Here is a 20,869-nt window from a genome sequence, read left to right as displayed (position 1 = left end):
TGAGAATTTGCATAACATGTCACTGAATGAAATTCTGTTTCCTGTAAATGTTATCATTTTATAACAAAACTACAGGATTACAATACTGTGTTTCTCATCAGGTACATATTGAAACAGCCAAAAAATAGGAGGTTCAAGGTGAATATACGAAAAAATTTTTTTACTGTGAGAGTGACAGAGCACTGGAACAGGCTGCCCAGGGAGGTTGTGGAGTCTCCTTCACTGGAGACATTCAAAACCCACCTGGATGCGTTCTTGTGTGATGTGCTCTAGGTGACCCTGCTCTAGCAGGGGGGGTTGGACTAGATGATCTTTCGAGGTCCCTTCCAACCCCTAAGATTCTATGATTCTATGATTCTATGAAAAGCCGAAGTCTCAGAAAACAATACTGACAAAATCCAGTAAAAACCTGCTTCACTTACAAAACCCCATGTAATTCTCAGCCCATATGCGAGACAACTTTCAAAAGACCTCCAGTTATACTGAATCATATATACAAAAAACCACTAATAGCATTTTATCTCTGCAAATTTAAAAGTATTTTCTACCTATTGATAGGAAAAGCTGTATTTTTAACTTCTGATTTACTTGGTTTAATTATGCTTTAAGCATAAAGAAGCTCATGGCAACATTTTCAAAAGCATCAATTAATTGATACTTTGAGTTGCGGGTGAGATGGAAGCTGATAGAGCTCCATTTTTGATCTGTCAAGCTTGATAATACTGTCTTGTTTATTACAAGCAGAGTCTGTTGACTTTTGTCAGATGGACCCAATTTGGCAAAAGCCACAGTGATTTTTTGTTTGGTTTTTTTTAACTTTTTTTAACCAAATCAAACAGGTGATGATAGAACTTCTTTTATATAGAAAGAGAATAAAAAAACTATCACAGCAGAAATTTAGGAAGAGCCAAGACAATAATGAATTGCAGAAAAATGGAAATGGACAGGTGAACTTGGGTACTTAGGAGGACATGGTTCATGGAGAGATGGAAGGATCTTGTAGACGTTACTTTATGATGAAAGCTGCTGCTGTAACAACAAGTACTCTGCTAGGTTCCTCCACAGAGCACCAGTGCCCAAGGGCCAGGACTTTGGGGCCAGCCTGCTCAGCAAATCATCCTTGCAATAGACTTAGAAAAGAAAAAAAAAAGACAGCCTCCTTGCAGCCCTTCTTGATCCTGCATATCTCTGGTTAAAGACAGTCATCTGCTGCAGAATTTTATTTCTTTAGCTTTCTCTGGTGAGTGAGAGATGTGAAGAGGCCAAATAATCCCTTTTCAAGGATGCAATACATTACACTTTCCTGGGACAAAAGGCTTAACTCAAGGTGAAATTGAATTTTCTTAAAACTACTCCTCAGTTCCCAAAGCACATTGCTGCTGGCTTTGGACACAAATTTCCTCACAATTATTTTGTTAAGTCTTACTAAGGCACACAGTACAAGCCACATTTCACACTACTGCATGTCAACATACCATCCCATTAATATACATCTGAAAATAAAGACAGGCTACAGATAAGCTTGAAAACATGTAGATTTTAAGAACAAGCACTTAGTCCTAGCAAATATCAACAGCTTATTTGTCACAGAACGAAGAGCAAAAATGTTAACTTTTTTTCTTTAAAGGGTGTAGATTTTGGCAAATGCTTATTTTTGTTTTGGAATCTGTACTTGTTCCTGCTTAGTTATAGGTAAGAATTAGATTTTAGAATCAAATGTTCTGAGTTCAACTTGAAGAAATACAGTTAAAAATGTATTGAAATGTATTGAAAGCCAAAAATTACTAATAGGCAAGTCCCACTCAAGTGAGATTTTTCCTAGATGATTTGATAAAGTAATTTTATAGTTCTTAACCTGAGATGAAAATGGACTGTACACACAGAGAAAGAAGAGCCTACATTGTAATATCCCTTATATATTCAGTCACAGATGCACCAATCTGGTACTTAAAGGCTGATAAAATCTCACTATTTGTTCTTTTGTAACCTAAAGCAAATTAAAAAAAATGGAGGGTGGTGGCCCATAGTTGAAGCATAACTAATTAAAAGAGAGGAAAAGGGGTGGAGGTTGCATCAAAATAGTGATCAATACAAAAGCAACAAAAAACCATGAAGATTTCCTCCTTTGGAATTAGCACACCCTGGTACCTGCTAGAACCTCCCAAATAATTTTACCACCCACATATGCAAACAAAAAAGCTGTTTATATAGCAATGATGCAAGGAAAAAATTGCACAGGAGAGCAATGCCTTATATAAAGAAGATACTATGTCAAAACACATGCACACTTTTTTGTGCCAGAGACAAAGCAAAATATTCCCCTTGAGCATGCCTGATGTCAAAAGATTGCTGGAAAAAGCTCCAATTCATGAACTTTCATGGATATCACTTAAAAAATCTGGGAAAACACAGATTTTTCCATTTTTTCAATTTTTTTAATTTTTTTTTTTTTTACCAGGAAATGCTTTCAACAAATCAACAAAAGCTTGTTTGCATTGGAATGTTTCATCATTTGATGCTGGTATCTGTCTATCACCTGGAACTTCGAGGCTGATCAGCAGGTGCCCAGGCAGTCTTAAATTTATTCTCAAGTTGTATTCCCTGACCTCCAAGTTTCCCATCTAAACCCTTACAGTCACTGACATGTGGCTGCTAGGACTGGGTAGAAACATCAGTATCCTGTCCTCTCCAGCCAGTGCCTGGGGTGATCTTTACACATACCCCCACAACAGTGTGCTCAGATTCCTGATTTCAGCTACTTTTACTTTCAGGAAGTGTAGCCTGGGGACCACAAAGGGAGAAATGTTCATTTCAGAAGACAAAGACAAAGTTTTGTGGAGACATGAGGAATGAGCAGGAAATTGAAATCCAGGGACAAACTGAGGCACGCTCTTGCAGAACAAACCCAAGAAGCTCAAGAATGCACAAACGGCTGCTGTGATTCCATGTGTAGGCTGACAGCTTTCCAAGCATGAGAAGATTAGCCAGGTTGAAGTCTCAGACAGCTACATGTAAGTCACAGAGAGGGATGTATGGTGGCTTTTCAGATCACATGAATCATCAGCAGCCATGGAAGCAGAAATTCAAATGGAAGTTCCTGGAGGAAGCAGAGTGCAGCATGATGTCAGCTGAAATGGGTACTAGTCTCAGCTCCTCACCACAAACTTGTCTTTTCATATTCCTATTGCTAAGTGAATAAATCCTCACTTTTTGGTAGGCTGAGGAAGGAAACAGATTTTTTGGAAGAGGGGGAAATACAGAGCACAAGCCAAGGCCTGTGCTTGGCCAAATGGACAAAGGAAAGGATACAGCTGAATGATTTCCAGAAAGACTGAGATGATCAGAAGAACAGACAAGGTTTTACTGTGTCACATCTACACTGGATGTTCTCTGACAAATTTAAAATACTTTGGGAAGGAGAAAGTCATCTGGCCAGAACAGGTTAAAGGTTACTTTGTCATGAACAGAAGAGTGCACATAGATGGTATCTGCTCTGGAAATTCAGCTCTTCACCCTGTAGTTTTATATTAAAGGTATCTCACTGAATGCTTTAGCTATCTAGCTGTATTAGTATATCCTAAAGTGCAAAATGACCCAGCTCCTCTTCACTCTGGCACACAACACTGTTAGTTCCTGCTGCTTGCACTTCTCCTTAAATGATGTTTTTCTTTCCAGTTCAACATCTATCTCACAATGACAACTCTCTTGGACAATAATTTCACAAAACTTCTGGCTTGTTTGCTTTCTAAAAATGTTTTCTGTGGAAAACTCCTGCCAGAAACTGTAGAAAGTCTCTGGCTGAGCCACAGGTCATTGTAGGGAAATTTACTGTCCTGATTTACTGGTTAATGTCACAGTCCTAGCCAGAGTGAAAGTTAATTAAAAAAAAATAAATCCATGAGAGAGTTCCTATGTCTGCTGGCAGCAGACACAGAACTGCATCTCATGATAAACGAAGGGCTCTTTATGGTTGTCCTGTAAAACAGGATTTGAATCACCACCAGCATGATGTTAGCCCCTATTCTGGTGAGAAGTCTGGTTCTATAGAAACGATGAGAAAGTAACAGGAGATTGGCAAGGAGATTATAAACATACTCAAGAGACCTACAGCTGAGATGTAGAACAAAACATATATTATCTTAACTGCTGTTTAGCCTTGTGTGCCAGGTGAGTAGAACATCCATGTTTCAATAAGGCTGTGATAGAGGCACCCTGTCAAACACACTTGAGATGCCTGCCCTGCTGTGCATGAAATCAAAGCACAGTGGTAAACTATGCCTGTGTGAATCCCTGAAACAAAGGTGAAAACAGCAGGTTTGGTGACTCTCTAGCATGCACCGAGCTCTGTGGTGCCTACATCCCTGTTTGCATATATCTGCCTGGGTGCTGCTTCCCCTGGTTGGAGAGATAATGAAAATAAATTTACTCTTTTAATTTCATGTGTGGTTTTGTGTTTGTGCCTGTGTTCTGCCTTCTCTGACTCGCATGTTTGGTGTAGTTGGCAGGATCCAGGAACAGCCATGCCACCTCTGGTAAAACGTCAGGGACTGGGGAGGTCACAACAGCAACTCTGTATTCCAGGATGGGCCAGTACTGAGCACTGGAAGAGATGATGGAGCAATGGTTAGTCCCCAAACAATAGAACCAGCTGTGTGTGGATTACCATGGGCACCAGATTGTTCTTGCAAGTTAGCAGGGGTACTGGAACAGTTACTAGTTATTGGTCTTAGCGCTCTTGGCCATAAAGTTGTTGCATTATGGAGTAAAATGAGGGAGTTGGAAAATGAAGTTGGAACTTCACAATATGCAAAGATAATGCAAGAAGTAATTACTACTCAGGCAGCGCAGTGCCATGGGCTGCAAGACGCTAGAACAGATGATAGTGCATATTGCTAATACATGGCAGAGTGAATGAGCCAATCTGTGGTGCTTGGTTGCTGGCTGGGGTTAAATCAAGAGTCCTTTTTTGGCATCTAATGTGGCACACAAAGGGTTCCAAAAAAATAATGATAGATTTGATTGGAATGTGCTACATTGAATTTATAGTTGTTAGGGTGTTAATCAGCAGGCTTCTCTGCTTGCAATACTGTATGTTAGAGCCTAGATCTTGTTAAGGGCTGCTTTTTGCTTTTGGTACTTGCTGTAGTGCTTATCACCTTATTCTGATGTGCCTGGGAATGTTATGATTACAGCAATGGCTCATGTGCTGATTATGGGATTCAATCCAGACAGTGTAGTAGCAAGGACTGTCATAATGCAGCTTTTGAGAAGAGTGCCTGCCTCACTAAAACCCTTGATTATACCAGCAGTCACAATGGCTATGGGTAATGTAGGCACCCTAGCAAATACCTTGAGGGTAACAGGGGCTATAGCATCAGGATCAACTGTGCAGGTGGTGAATAAAAGAAAGCTGGCAAATTAGAAAGGAGTTACATCAGGGCTGATGAGGAAACAAATGTGGAATGATCTTTTACAAGCTGGTGTCTCACAATCCAAAATATATGGAATTGCAACATCAGAAATGTTTCATCAATGGCAAAAGTTAGTGCCTCCACAAATAAGCTGACTGCCTGTGACCCCACCACCAACTCTGTGCCCACATTCCACCCTTGCTGCCACCTCAAGGCAAAATGTTAAGACTTGGCAAGTTTCAAAACAGCAGAAAAGGTCTGGCAGGTCCTCCCCAATTTGCTGCCACTGTAGCCTCATGCATAAGGAGACAGATGCCCCTGTGCTCCTTTAGCTCTAAAGTGGTGGTCTGGGGGGATTTTACATGTGTTAGCTCTGGTGGATGCTGGAGCTGAGGTTACTGTATTATGTAGCAATATTAACAATAAAGAAGCCACATCACACATCTGTGGATTAGAGGAGAAATCCAACCCCTGCCCTCTGAGCTAAGGTTACCTTAACAATAGAAAATGCCCCTCAAATTACCATGACGGTGCTAATTGCCCAAGTTAAAGAATATATCTTGGGTAATGATGTGTTGGCAGGACAGTTGAAACAGCAAATGGTCACTTCTGCTTCAGGACTTAACCAGCAGGATTTGTTCCTTGATCTGTAATGGTCTTGCATGGATTCCCAAAGTGGAATTCTGTTGTGCTGCCCATGCCTGCTGAGGTGGTAACTGGAAAACCATATTGTATGCCAGGGAGAAGGAGGAAATTACTCACACCATTCAATCACTTCAACAAGTGGGAATCATTAAGGAAACCATGACTACTTTTTAATAATCCTATTTGGCCTGTTTGAAAACCAGATGTTACTTGGAGAATGACTGCAGATTACAGAGAATTGAATAAAGTCAACTCCCACCTGCAGTTACAGTACCAGACATGGTTACTGTTATAACAAAAAAAAAAAAAAAACAGGAAAAATGTACAACTCTGGAAGGTGGTGACAGATCTGCCTAATGCTTTCTTTTCAATAGCCACTACTTATTTATAAAGCATGTGCAAATAACTGTACTATCTGTATGCAGCTATATTTAAGGGCATGATGTAGGCCATGGGGAAAGACAAAATGGGGTCAGTGGGACTTGAATACCTGGCAGGTCCATAACATGGGCCCTCTCTCCCTGATGAGGGGATGCTGACACATTTGCTGCTGTGAATACAGTGTTAAGAGTTGGTTTTTTTCTAAACCACCAAATATGCTAATCAATATAACAGGACTGAAGCATTAGAACAACTCATTCATCAATACAGACCTCCTCAACAAATCCAAAGTGACCAAGGAGACATCATGTCCAAGATAGGCCTTAGGGGCTAGGGTTAGATTGAATATGCTATGTTTCCTACCATGCCCAAGTTAAAGGTGTGATTGAAAGAATAATTGGGACGTTGAAGGAACAATTGAAAAAGCTAACCAGTACTAAAACGTTACAACATTGGACTTCACATCTTACTAAAGCAGTTTGGTTTTTTGTTAAATAGCTGGAATATGCACAAACACCCTATGATTGTATTACAACACCTCCAGTACAAAACATGCTATCTCGCCCAAAATACAAACTAAATGGGAAATGGAATTGTTTACATTGACAAACACCATCGCGTGACCACAACCTACTAGTCTAGATGTGAAGATTCACATAACAACTCCTGAGAATGCCATATGGTTCTGTACCCCAACTTCTCATTTCACATCCTCTACTGTTATCAGATTCTTGAGTCCTTGTATTTCAGATATCTTCAACGAATCTGTGCCTTATCTAGAGGAGGAAGCATTAGGACAGTGTTATTGGTGTCACAAACCCAACATGGAGTTGAAATTGAATCTGGAAAAGTGCAAGACATATCTCTTCCATCTGTGTGGGTAATTAGCCCACATCAGGTTAAACCCAGAGTGATACTAATTGAAGGAGCTGGAGAAAACATTACTTGAAGGAGATGACACTGGTGTTTCTCTCCATTTTCACAGCTTGACTTGTGATGTTTTACAGTCTTGTACTACAGGCACTTGCCCTGGATATGTTTGTGTGAGGTCAAGGTGTAAATATTTGGATTTGGTTGACCTCTACTGTAACTAACTCATCTGCTTTTTGTAGTAAGAGAGGGTTAACAGCTGTAGATCTTTGAACAGCATGTTTCATTATGGTGCCAAGCCCAGAGCTATATTACAGAATGCTGCTATGCTTAGTGCTTTTGATATTAATGCTCCTCTTAGTTGTTTTGTTTTCCCAGTAGTAATGGCTGTATGCCAAGGAACATTACAAAATTGATGGACAGTGGACTATCTCCTTTGACACTGTGAACACTCCTCTGATTTGGAAGGCATGTGCTGCTTCAACATAACTTATGAGTCAGCCAGTGGAGAGGATGTCATTCAACATCTCCAGGACTTAATGCATCAAATTAAACAATCTATTGATGGTGCATTACTGGCCAAGTGATTTAATTTCCCAATAGGATGAGCGGAACATCTGATTCAAAGCATTATTGTAGAGTTCTGTTTGTTCCTTTTTCTATTAGGTGCCTCTGTAAAATACCTTGCTGTACACCCCACAAGCTGAAATGGACACCTCCAGCTTTGCCAGCCCAGCAGAAGTGGTTCTTTATGCAAGGGGGTGGAATGTGGGAAAATAACGGGAGATTGGCAGGGAGGATTACAAACATGCTCAATTGACCTGCAGCTGAGATGTCCCTTGTGTGCCAGACAAGTAGAACATCTGAGTTCTGATAGAATGTGGTAGACTTAGAGGCACCCTGTTAAACACACTTGAGATTCCTGCCCTGCTGTGGGTGAGATCAAAGCACAGTGGTAAACTATGCCTGTGTGAATCCCTGAAACACAGATGAAAACAGTAGGCTTGGTGATTCTCTAGCATGGACTGAGCTCCATGGTGCCTGTATCTCTGCTTGCATACATCTGACTTTATGCTGCTTCGGGGATCCCCTGGCTGGAGAGGTAACAAAAGTAAATTTGCTCTTTGCATTTCACCCATGATTTTGCCACTGTTTCTGCATCCTGCCCATGCCAGCACACACAGAGACCCAGACAGTCCCTAAGCAGCAATTATATTATAATTCTGCCCATTATATTAATGAGCTTGCTTCTACAATGGAATGCAGCCAGCTATGTCTCTTGCCAACATAGCAGGTAGAAAAATGCATATTACCTTGTTTCTGAAAGCTAGACTGTGACTTACAGCTTGCAAAGGTATTAATTCTCATGGTGAGGGGACATAAGTAGACATGCAATGGGACTAGCCGCTTAATGGCTTTCTTTTCCTATGTATCTCTACTGAATAAAAAACAAGCTGCTTGCCAGGTAATTACCCACAGAAGCCCCACTGGGGTTCTGCATCAATTCTGTCTATTTCTAGATCACTGCAGCTAACACAGAAATGCTGCCTCCTTACACTAAAGGGTCACAGACTTGCTTAGACTGGATGGGCCTTCAGCTGCTCTCTGGTTCATCCTCACGTTCAAGGGCAGGTCAACGCCAAATTCCCAGCAGGGTGCTTGTGGATTTTCCCAGATGGGTCCTGAAAGCCTCCATGATGGACACTTGAGAGCAACATGTCCCAGTGCTGTTATTTGCATCTTGAATTTTTTTCCCCCTCATATATGAAACCACTCCAGTCTCCAGGCAAAGTATAAACCATTAACCACTACCCTTTGAGCCTGATGTTCCAGTCAGTTATTAACCCATATAGTCAGGACCGTAATGTCTCATGTAGCATACGAGGACAGTATGGCTAAAGTCAAGGTAGATGACATCCATCACTTTTCCCTCATTCACAAATCCAGTCACTTCATCATAGAAGACAACTAGTCAGTCACACATCATTTATCTTTGGTACATTCATGCTTGCTATTTCCAATCACTTTCCTCTCTATGGTCTCAGAAACAATCCTCTCTAGAGAAGATCTATCTTTTGAAGACAGGTGAAACATCTGCCTTTTTTAAATTACCAGGGATCATCTTTTTTATCCATGACCTTCCAAAGATGATCACGTTTGATAACACTATGGCATCATCAAGCACAGTTGGATGCTGCTCTTCCGGTCCCATGTGCTTGCATGGGTTGAGATTTCTGAAGAGATCCATGACTCAGTCTTCTTCCACTACTGGTAGTTTGATGACACAGGGGCTTGGAAGATTTTCTTGGTGAAAACTGAGGCAAAGAAAGCATGGAGTACCGCAGCCTTACCTACACCTGCAGTCACTAAGTCACCCACCACATTCAGCAGTGGGCCACATTTTCCATGTTTATCCATTTGTTACTAATGTAGCAGTAAAAGCTCTTCTTGCTTCCCTTGATGTCTCTTGCAGATTTTTACTCCAGGTGAGCTCTGACTTTCCTAACACCATCCCTACATGCCCCTGGCAACATTTCAAAATTCTTCTTTTATAGTCCATTCCTGCTTCTACCTCTTGCACACTGCTTTTTTGCACTGGAGCTCAACCAGGGGTTATCTGGTTAGCTAAACCAGGCTCCCAATACATTTACTTGCTTCCGTAAGTACAAGGATGAAGCGTTCTTGTGCTAAGAGGAGGTTTTCCTAAAACACCTGGCATGTTAAGTATTTTAAGCCAAAGCAAATCAATACATGTTGTATTTGTTCCTGCTTAAATTTCCAAATTTTAATTGCCTGAATTTAGAGATTTTCAGGTCTTAACAAGGTAGTGACTCTAGCCTTACTAGAAATGCACATACTGTGCTGAGAAACCTCTAGCCTTGCATGAGAAGTCTCATGCAACAAACTTGAAAGACTGCTACAAGAGTCATTGACTGTTACATGTGCTTTCACACCGGTCACATCTCAGTCTTCTACATTTCCTGCTTCCAATGCATTGAGCTCATCACATAGCAGGGTAGATGACAGAAACATGGGTGTGGATCTGAGACCTGTGATTATTAGCTGACAGTGCTGGTGCAAAGCAAAGAATTTCTGGGACTTGAAACCAAGAAGAAGAGGAGACAGGAATTTAGAGTGAGGAGGTCATGCCTGTGGTGCAGCTGAAGCAACAAGTGTAGAAATTGGTAAAGAACTCTGACTGGAAAACAATTCTTAGTATCTTGCTGTTGTCTCTACAGCTATGGAACCCAGAGGACTTTTGGGGATTGCACTTTCCACTAATACACACAAAGTGGAAAAGGTCCAAAAGGCTTAGGTGCTGCAGGTGAAACAGGCATGGTCCAATGAAGTCCCCTTTCAGTTTGTTATTAGTAAAAGTCACAACAAAAAAATCAAGCTATTTCAGGAAAAAAATATTCTGTTGGTAGATCATTATGGTTGCACAGCTGAGGCTGCAAACATCTGGTCTAGGTGACCCTGCTCTAGCAGGGGGGGTTGGACTAGATGATCTTTCGAGGTCCCTTCCGACCCCTGAGATTCTATGATTCTATGATTCTATGAAAGGCTGAAATCTGATTAGCCTTAATCCTCCCTCCTTTATCTTGTCTTATTAATAAGCCTTATAGCATGACTCTAATTGTGGGAATTAGCTTATTTTTTCCCTGCAGGACTTGTTAACATTTATATTGAGTTTGTATCCAGAATTCCCCAGTTACACTAACTATTGTAGAAAACACATGAAGTAAGTGCTATATTACACATGTGAGACGACAGAGCACAAAGAAATTACAGGGGCCATTTACAACATAGACAAGAAAATGATTCCCCTGAGAACAGTTGCAAGGCCTATTCCTCTAATGACTTTCTTTTTAAACAATTAATGTTTTCTTTAAGGTCTTCACTGTGGAGAGTCAGTGACATTACAGTGCAGAAAAGAAGAAAAACAAGGAGCGAAAAGCATGGATGGGACTGAGACTGGCTCTGGAATATTGAATCAATAGTGGAGCAGAACAATTAGGAGGAGGTTCAGACGTCACAGGGCAGAGGGTAAATTTAACTAGCTTCTGAATTTTAGAGCCCCCAAATGCCAGAGGCTATCACATTTTTGGGCTATCAAATAAGTGGGGCAGACGTTACTGGGTTTTGACCTCATCCTGGGCTCTTTTTCACTTTCAGAAAGGAGATTGAAAACCCTAGAAAAGGCTGTAGTCTTCACTGCAAGTTTCTTCCAAGATACTTCCATTCTCAGTGCAGAAGGGAAAAAAACAAATTTGCAGATAGCTTTCAGAATCAGAATCACCAAGGCTGGAAAAGACCTTTAGGATCATCAAGTCCAGCCTATGACCTAACACCACCACATTGGGTAGACCATGGCACTAAGTGCCACATCCAGCCTTTCCTTGAACACATTTGGGGACAGTGCCACCACTTCCCTGGGAATTCCATTCCAAAGTTTAATCATTCACTCCATGAGGAAGTACTTCCTAATGTCCAACCTAAACCTCCCCTGGAACAGCTTGAGGCCATGCCCTCTTCTCTTGTTGCTAGTTGCCTGGAAAAAAACCCCAGCCCCTACCTGACTACAACCTCCCTTCAGGTAGTTGAAGAGTGTGATAAGGTCCCCCCTGAGTCTCCTCTTCTCCAGGCTAAACAATCCCAGCTCCCTTAGCCTATCCCTGTAAGACTCTCCCTCTAGTTCTTTCACCAGCCTTGTTGCTCTCCTCTGGACCCGATCCAGCACCTCAATATCCTTCTTGAACTGAGGGGCCCAGAACTGTACACAATACTCAAGGTGAGGCCTCAACAGTGCTTTATACTATCTTGGAGGCTCTCTAAGGCATCCAAAGAAATGATCAAAGAAATAAAATTATTGCATTTGAACTGCAGGAAAAACTTTTCCGCTGGATAAAACTTATTTGTTGTTTTAGAAATACACTGTTCCCTACAATTGACACCCAATTAATATAAATATAATGGCAAAAGAAGCCATCACGAGGAAAATACCTTCTCCTGGCTACTATAGTTACACAAATAAACAGGTTAGCTATTGAGTTGTGCTTTGGATAAAGGCAAGCCCAGTCTACAGGTTCTGGAAGAACCTGTGTTATAAGCACTAATTAGGTCAAAGACATGGCCTACAACCCACCTCCCAAAACTTAGGTCTTACTGTGGCCCAACTTCCGATGAATGCAAAGATGCAGCATGGTTATGGAGATGTGGTTAGGCCTGGTGTCTATTGCTACAGGAGAGTCTGTGCTATCAGCTAGAACTGAGTGAGTCAGATTTAAATAATGAGAGAAGCTATTCAAACAAGCCATCTCGTCCCGAAGTGTTATATCTCTTCCCTAAAAGCAACAGCTTCTCTTCTGGCAGGATGCTTAATTGCTTCTTTATCACTCAGCTACCTCCTTTCCTGTACTTTGCATGCCACAGATCTAGAAGCAAAGACAGCCTTGCTACTCCCCCACATTTGATCATCCCCAATCACCTTCCCCAATCCACTAAACAAAATCCTTTATTCTGAAACTCGGAGATTTTACTGTCTCAGAATTCCTTCTTTATTTCTGTCATGCACAGAGAGACACATAAAACGTTCTTATATCATTAAGGTAAAAAAGGCCTTGCTCCTGAGCCAGTGTTTTCAAAATCAGTGTTTCCAAGGCCAGCATTTGCTGAAACCAGTGCTTTCTGTGGGCTCCTTAGAAAAAAAAAAAGGTCTATGGAGCCGATTTCTGCAAAGCCTGATGTTCCAGTCAGTCAATTGTGTAAAATTATTGCCGCATATTCCTGGCTTAGAAGCCTTCATTCTGCCATGCCCTTGCTACAGCCTCTGCACCAACAGTTGCCTCTCAAATCAGAACACATCTTCTTTCCCTCCTCCTTTCAAAGTAACACAGCTGCAACTAATCCCAGGATTTTAAAAACTACCACAAGTCTCAAGCGCTAGAATGAGCATCATCAGTCATATCCCCTGAGTATTTTAGCACTGTATTTCCCCTCCTATGTACAGTGTTTAATGGTGAATTAATTTACTGTAAAATAAAATATAGTAAAATACATACATGTGAGTGTGTGTGTCAGGATGTTACGGAAAATCAGGGCAAGGTGGAAAAAGCAGCAGAGGAAGAAAGGGGAGGACGACTGGAGTACTGACAAACCCCGATCTGGTTCCTGCACAGGCTTTCTTGTGCACCTAGCTGCAATATTCCCTGCTCCTCAGATCTCAGCTGTAAAGTGGGAAGCACACCTCATCAAGGTGCAAATATAAACACACTGGAAGACTGTGTGAAGTCGAACACCTACAGCAGCAAACCATGTAAACAGATCAGGTAGGAAGGAGCTGTATCTGTTCCTGTAAAATAGGATGAAGCATAAGTACTGAACAGGGTGAGGCAGCTGGGGCGGGGAAACAGACCAGACAGGAATGGGAAGATTCCTACCAGGAATGAGATTCCTAGTTCATACAGGACTCTTGTCTGTTATTGTTTCCTTCTTTCCCAATCTGTGTTTGAAGCAGGAAGAGAAGGGAAACAGAATGTAATTTGGAACACAATGTTAGACCTGGATTTACCAAATTTGCCCTTGATAAGCGTCCTGAACTTTCCAAGGTTTCACTTTTTCACCACTTCCTCAGACACAGATGGTATTTACCAGTGGTTCAGTGCTTCTTTCACATGTCACATGGCAGGGTAAACCCCTTCCCTCTAACCATACTGTGCTTGCAAGACTTCAGGAATCTAGCAGGTACATTTACTAAGATTTCTTTACTTTCTTTGCCACTCCTTTCAGGCCACTCTTTATTTCCTTTTTGCTCACCCTCAGTAAAATTCTACTTTACTTCTCTAGCCATCTCTTTTCTATTAAGGAGGAAATCCTAATTAATCCCCTCCTGGGAATCTACTGCTTTCAAAACCACTCACAGCAGGTTAACAATAACTGAATGGCAAGGCTTGGCCCTTAAAATTTGCCACTCAAAGCAAGTATTTCAGACATCACTGTGGCAAATAGCTAATATATAAAATGATGAGGAAATATATGTGATGTATAGAAGTATGCTAGATTAATTTTCTGGAAGCAATTCCCAAGAAAGACTTTTTCAGTCATTGCACAAGCATTTTTGCTCTCCTCATCCTACACAAGCCAATGATTGGGAAACACCCATACCAAGGGAAACACCTAAAGCCAGACAATCATTAAGCATCACACTGGGTGTGCCTTCATTAGACTGCAAGGTGTGTGAGAGTCCCACTTAGAGAAAGATATAAGATAGCAGTTTATTTGTAAAACCACACTTGTTGGCTAAAGCTTCAACAGAGATGATCAGGTGAGCATTCAGGCTCCAAAGCAACCTTCTCCATCTCTCTCTCACCATCACACTGTGGCTAGAAAGCCACCCTTTTTCTAGTCACTACAAGATTAATGTGTTTTGTTTGTTTGTTTTTTTACTAGTCACATCAAGATCCAGAATTAGGAGACTTCAAGGCAGACAGCACGTTGCCAGTCAGGATAGGTATCACAGGCAGACAACATTTAAGATTTGTGTTCTTTTAGCAAAAGAACTTTGGTTTTGTGGTGCATTCTTTAGGATGTTACATGCCAACAGTTCTACAAAACATTCACATAAATGAGAAGTGCTGGTTTCAAAGAGAACAGCTTGAGAAAATAGTAAGCAAACCAACTTGGATTTAAAGCAGTACAGGGCTGGAAAGCAGGGATCAGTAATGTGCAGGCATCAGTTAAACCAACCTTGCAGAAATGTAAACATTAAGAAATACAGCTTCCTCTGCCTACATTTATACTTGTACAGCAATAAATCACTGTTTAAAAACCACTCTACACACACTTCAAAGCTGATTAAACACCTTTCCATTAGTGACTAATAAATCACAAATTCAAGCTCACCACTTTTTGAGTTTCAGCATGCATGTGTTGGTTGAGTTTGATATAAACTAGAGGCCATTTAGTCCATGCGACCAACAGCATTCACCACTCTCACTGGAGTTTAGGATGACAGAAGAAAAAAAAGCAGCTTCAGGTCCCAAGACTATAAAATGCAGCACACAAGCCTAATCCATACAACCTATTCAATGGAGACCAAGACCGCCATAAAACTAGCTTAATAAGTAATGTTGCAACTACCTATTTGTTTTCAATATTGAGGCAATTAGGGTAAACAGTTAAACCTTACCTTCATTCCTTTCGTAATCCCATTTTTCTTATAGATTCCACTTTTTAAGAGGTTATTCTGTTTCTGATGGTGATGATGTAGATGTCCATTGCAGACAGCATTGGGATTAGCCATCTGTTTATTCAGATTCTCAGTTCTTAAGGGTGTCTCAGGTCTTTCCACTGTAAAAAAGAGAGTGGGACGAGCAGATATATTTCTTGGTTAAGGCCTGAAAGGTATCCAACTGGTCTGTCAGGATTTTCCAGGATGAGAGGACAAACTATCTTTTGCAATATCTTAGAAACTTAAAACTGTTTCTTTCACACACCTTCTGCCCCTGCAAGCTAGAACACAAAATACATAGCAAGAGGTGTACTCTTAAAATCTCTGAAAAACAGTGCTCATTGCTGGGTATTGTATGAACACAGCTTCTATGAGTCAACAAGACTGCTGCAGCTATCAAGAAGTGGGTGGATTCAGAGGCGGAGACATTTAAAGATACATTACCTCTTAAATGTCTCCCAGTGAGGAACACTAACATTATTTCCTCCTGAATACATTCTACGTAAAGGCAACTTACTCCATTTGAAGTAATTGAATGTTTTGAAAATTTGAACGTGGTTCATCTTGCTAAAAGTATATTGGCTGAAAAAAGTAGCATTTTGCAGAGTAGAACAGAATAACTTTTTTTTTTAAACTTTTTTTTTTAAAATCCCTTTTTATATAGGTAGCATTAATGCATTAACCCTACAAGGAAATGGAAAGCATTTTATTATTAAAAGAAATTTTCTTTAGAACTAGAAACAAATACTTGCACCTATCCTACAGGTGCTTGCACAGGTGCTTACTGGAGTGAACTGTCCCTTTAAATTCAGTTTGGCCAGTAATGGGATAAATGCTATTACAATTAATAAGCAAAGGACTTTTATAAAGTTGATTAATTTAGTTCTAAAACAAGTCAGGCTTTAATCACATGTGAAACTATTCAGCAGGACTAACAAACATCCTTTCTTTTAAGACAAGAATTTACTGATTGTGGAATTACATATATTGTCTTTGCTGAACTGAATTCTCAGGTTTCAGTGGCACAACATAAAAGTATAAGCATCTCTGGCAGCATTTGATAGAAACCCTTCCTCCCAACATAATTATAATTAATGTCGAGACAGATTAAAGGAAAGCTGCATTATAATATCAATTTTGAAAAACAGTAAGGATGAAAGGCTAGGAGAATAAAAACACTTGGAGTGTTTTAATTGGAAAAAATTACTGTGTCATCTTGGCAATGAAATGTGATACACAGAAAAAACAGCCTACAACGTGAGTATGTGGATTGCAGGAGATTAGGTGCTGAATGAACCACTGTGAGAATACACTGGGAAACACACTGCATTAGTTTTGAGAACTTGTCTTAGACACGTGTTGAATTGCTAAAACTTATTTGCTCCTTTGAAGGGATTTGCAAATTGAGGTATCTTCAGTATGTTGAAAACTTTTGGTCCCTGTCTAAGAGAGACCTGAAATGAACTGTGTTTAAAAGAAATGTCTGCATCTTTCCTTCTGTATATCACTTCACTTCATACCACTCAGTACTGTGCAGAGACTTCCATTAAGATCTGTAGAAAACCTCCATGATACGCTATAGAGTATCAAAACTGAAAAAGTAGTGTGTGTCTAACTAGGTTTGATTTATATATCCTTAGAAAGAAGCCTTTTACATACATATTCCAATTAATAAGACAGTAATACTTTTGGTAAAGAAAATATCCCCTTAACTGACTAAAATGACATAGAAACACTAAACCACCAAAATGCCTTACTTCACCATTACACCAGATTCACCACCAGAACTCAGATTTCCTAGGTTTTGTCTTTTGGGTGTCATTCCTAGGAAAGAATGACTAATTTCTTTATGAATCAGACCTTTTTAAGCTTCATTAAGGCACCTGTAAGGATAACTCAGTTACAGATTAATTGTGAATATGTGGTGATAAGATAATTTGTTGCTCATGATAAGTAGTTAGGAGTTCGTATTTGAAAGGACAAGACTGAGATTAGGGCAAACCTGAAGCAGATGGAAAGAGTGGTCAGTAGTACCTCCCTGTGTGTCTGTCACTTGTGGTCTCATGATAAATGGAACAAAAGATAATGCAGAGCATGCCCTCTGCAGCTGGCAACCCCCTCCCACCAAGAAGTACTCTTCATTTGGGAATTATTTCCTTGATTGTCACAGCAATCAAACATCTGTAGAACACGCCATCTGCTCCGTCAGTTACTGATCATCATGACCCTGTTCTGATAAAGGTAAGACAAGAAAACTTACCAGAGTAGCGTTCTTGCCCTTAACAGCTTCTAGCATCTCAGCTAGCCCCTCTGCCAGGTACTCTTCCCAAGAGACTGAGCACCTTCCAGGGCACACAGTGAGATAATTAATATTTCGTTTTTTTTGTGGTTTTTTTTTTAATTTTTTTTTTTTCAGTTAAGTTTATGGGGGAGTGGAATCTCTGACTAGATAACAGTTCAAATGATGCGAATTTTGCCTCTGGTCCCAGTCTGTAAGTCTACACTTGTTATCCATTTCAAGGTCCATGAAATGCCAATGCCCTTAGATGAATAAAATAGTGAAGTAAATATGCTATGTAAACTTTAATTTTCAATGTGTCTAACATTTAAGATCAAAACCAAGAAGCACTTAAAGAAAAAGACTACAATTTAAATATGAAATGAGCATTTTTTAAAACCTCAGAGAATAGCTGTCCTTTCAGATTTCTTTTAACCAAAAAGCTAATCTAAAAGCTGCTCTCACACACAAAAAAATAGCACTAGGGGCTGAGTAAAAGTCCTGCCCTGATTCTATTCAGATTGAATGACTTATAGAAGGGATGAGTCTGGCCAAGTATGTACAGATGATCTGTAAGCTTGATGTGGTGTTTCTCAGACAGAAAAAAAAAATTAAAAATGAGTTTTACCTTTTAGAACTCTATCTTATTCAAAGCCACCTGTTGCTTAGGTTTCTATATCCATATCTGCCATGCTACTGACTAGCTGCATTTACATCTGTTATTCAAAAATACGAGAGTCCATCCTGCCTGGACGTGAGGATGGGCCCAATAATTATGTACTTTGCAACACCAAAACCACCACCAGCAATGCACTATCTCTTTTTATCATTCTGGGAAGTGGGAGGAAAAAGATGACTATGCTGTCTGTCCAAGAATTGTGTGTATTTCACAACACGGGACCCCAGTTCTACTAAAATTATGTGTGTGCTCTACCCGAGCAGCTTTGGTTCTGGTCAGAAGTCACAAAGTTGCTCTTTGTACGTTGGCAAGAAATTGGTGATTTTCTAAGGTTAACAGCAGACCACATAGCATAGATACTAGTAAAGTTTGTAAGATGTGGCTACAATTACTATAAAGCTGTAGGAAAACCACCAAAGAATTCCCAGGTCTATGTTTTATTCCTCGCCTTTTCAATATCATGTTGATGTTAATAAGTATTTGCTGACTCACTTCTCAAAATCAGGAAAAATGTGTTTAAATCCTTTGTAAATGCTCTGAGACAAATTGTTGAGGAGTGTAATGCAAAAGTGAAGTAAAATACATACAATTAATTATCTGAGGTTTAATGACAGAATGGAGAGAAAAGGGAGAGGTAGGGCTGTGCCTAAGAAGTATTTGAAGAAAATCACTTTTCTAGTAGGCATTAACATTGTTACACAGGATAGGTTAAAAGGTTGACCTCTGATGATGTCAAGAAACAGGGACAAAAAACATCTAACCCTCCATTAGACTTTTGGCCCAGTCAGAACATTTAATGTCATGGGAGTGTCCACAGTGTCCCAATTTATAGAAACACTTTAACAGCACCTACCAATTAAAAAGTACAAGTTGCAAGAAAGTGTGATAGCTGGTCCCCAGAAAACTAACGTCATAAGCCAGAAGAATTTCCACAAGATCCCTGCTCTTCTCAAAGAATAGTTAGTTATGGCAGAATTGTGAAATGGTCTCACAATGCAGTTGCAAGGTCTTGATAATTTCATTTCATAACAGATGAAAATTTACACGCCACATGAAACAGTAAGGATCTGCAAAAAGACATCTTCTAACTATATGGTTAGTTTCACTGGACAGGCACCAATGTCAAACAGGAGCTGGAAATACTGGGAGTCTACTCCTTTTACGTAAGTCAGAAGTTCTAATAATATTTAAATTTGCTGAGGCCCTTGGACCAGTAGTGGAGTACACAGTTAAAAAAACCTCTTCTGCTCTCCTTATCACTTCTCTTACAATCAAAGTCTACCTTATAAATTGTGTGTACCACTGATGACTTATTCTGGTTAGAATCCCAGTGTGTTTGGTACCTGGGATCACATGGATACTGGAGACAATTACTACCTCATATGTAAATGAATTAAGAAACAGCTGCACCAGTGCGGCTGAAATAAATGAACAAAAATAGGGAGACATCATAACAACAAAGCAACATAAGCAAAAGCAAGTACCAGGTATCAGCTGGCCAATCATCTCTGCAGCTGTCTTTCCAAATTCATCCATATTTCACCAGCTCTGGCTGCAGGCTGAACTTCTTAAAACATTCACATGAAAGAACCCCCTAATCCATGTTTGCTGCATTAAACCCTACCTAGCCACCACATATGTGGAAATGAGTAGGGGTATCACCCTACACCTGGGTGTAAAACTGCACACCAACGCTCGTGGATCCTTTCCAATGCCCTTGCACAACTGCCCTCCGAAGGAGACACAAATGCTTTGAAATTGGTCAGAAAATAATCCTAGAGCATCTCAGAACCAAGACCCAAGGCATAGGCAGATGCAAGAAACCAGCATTGCAACAGAGAGGACATGGTACAACATGTACCTTCAGGAGTCCTCCAGCTCTGGCAGGTCCATGCACCATCTGCAGAGCCCCAGGACTGGAACAGTTGCCTTTTTTCACCACTGCAATCCAGGAACTGGAGGGGAAAAAAGAGCATGAACAAGCTCCCCAGGGGTGAAGCAGAGGGAATTGTATACTCTACTCAGAGTCATATCAGATATAAACGGCTGGGAAGATCAACCACAGAGAAAACTTGTACATTACAGCTTTGCTGGGTTGTATGAAGTTCTGGAAGAGAGGCTGTGAGATCTCCAGAACAGGACGGTGCTGTCAACAAGATAGTCTTGTACCACTTAACAGACAAATTTCCTTGAATTCACTGCAAAATGCTCACACTCTGACAGGAAAAGCACAGCTAGAGGTAGAGACAGGTGTAAGAAGTCATGTCCAGCTGTGAAAGCTGAGCTAGCCCTTGGAACCAAAAGTCAGGGAGCAGGCAAGGACTTGAAGGGTACAGTCTGACACTCTAAAGCTGCTGCACCACACAGCCTGTTGT

At 40.5% G+C, this 20,869-nt stretch overlaps 2 protein-coding genes across 2 annotated transcripts in view; both read right to left on the bottom strand.

Moving 5' to 3' along the window:
• The window catches only part of SPTLC3 (serine palmitoyltransferase long chain base subunit 3), an 85,918-nt gene extending 70,287 nt beyond the window's left edge, over positions 1-15,631 (bottom strand). Inside the window, exon 1 of the mRNA XM_051614849.1 lies at positions 15,496-15,631. Within this exon, the coding sequence (XP_051470809.1) occupies positions 15,496-15,609 (114 nt within the window). The 5' untranslated portion in view covers positions 15,610-15,631. The remainder of the gene's footprint in view (positions 1-15,495) is intronic.
• Positions 1-20,869, bottom strand: part of BTBD3 (BTB domain containing 3) — a 405,212-nt gene that overhangs the window by 141,841 nt on the left and 242,502 nt on the right. The window lies entirely within an intron of this gene.

Source organism: Apus apus, chromosome 3 (assembly GCF_020740795.1).
Source record: "Apus apus isolate bApuApu2 chromosome 3, bApuApu2.pri.cur, whole genome shotgun sequence".
Classification (NCBI taxonomy): Eukaryota; Metazoa; Chordata; class Aves; order Apodiformes; family Apodidae; genus Apus; species Apus apus.
This window is presented reverse-complemented; position numbering and strand designations above follow the sequence as displayed.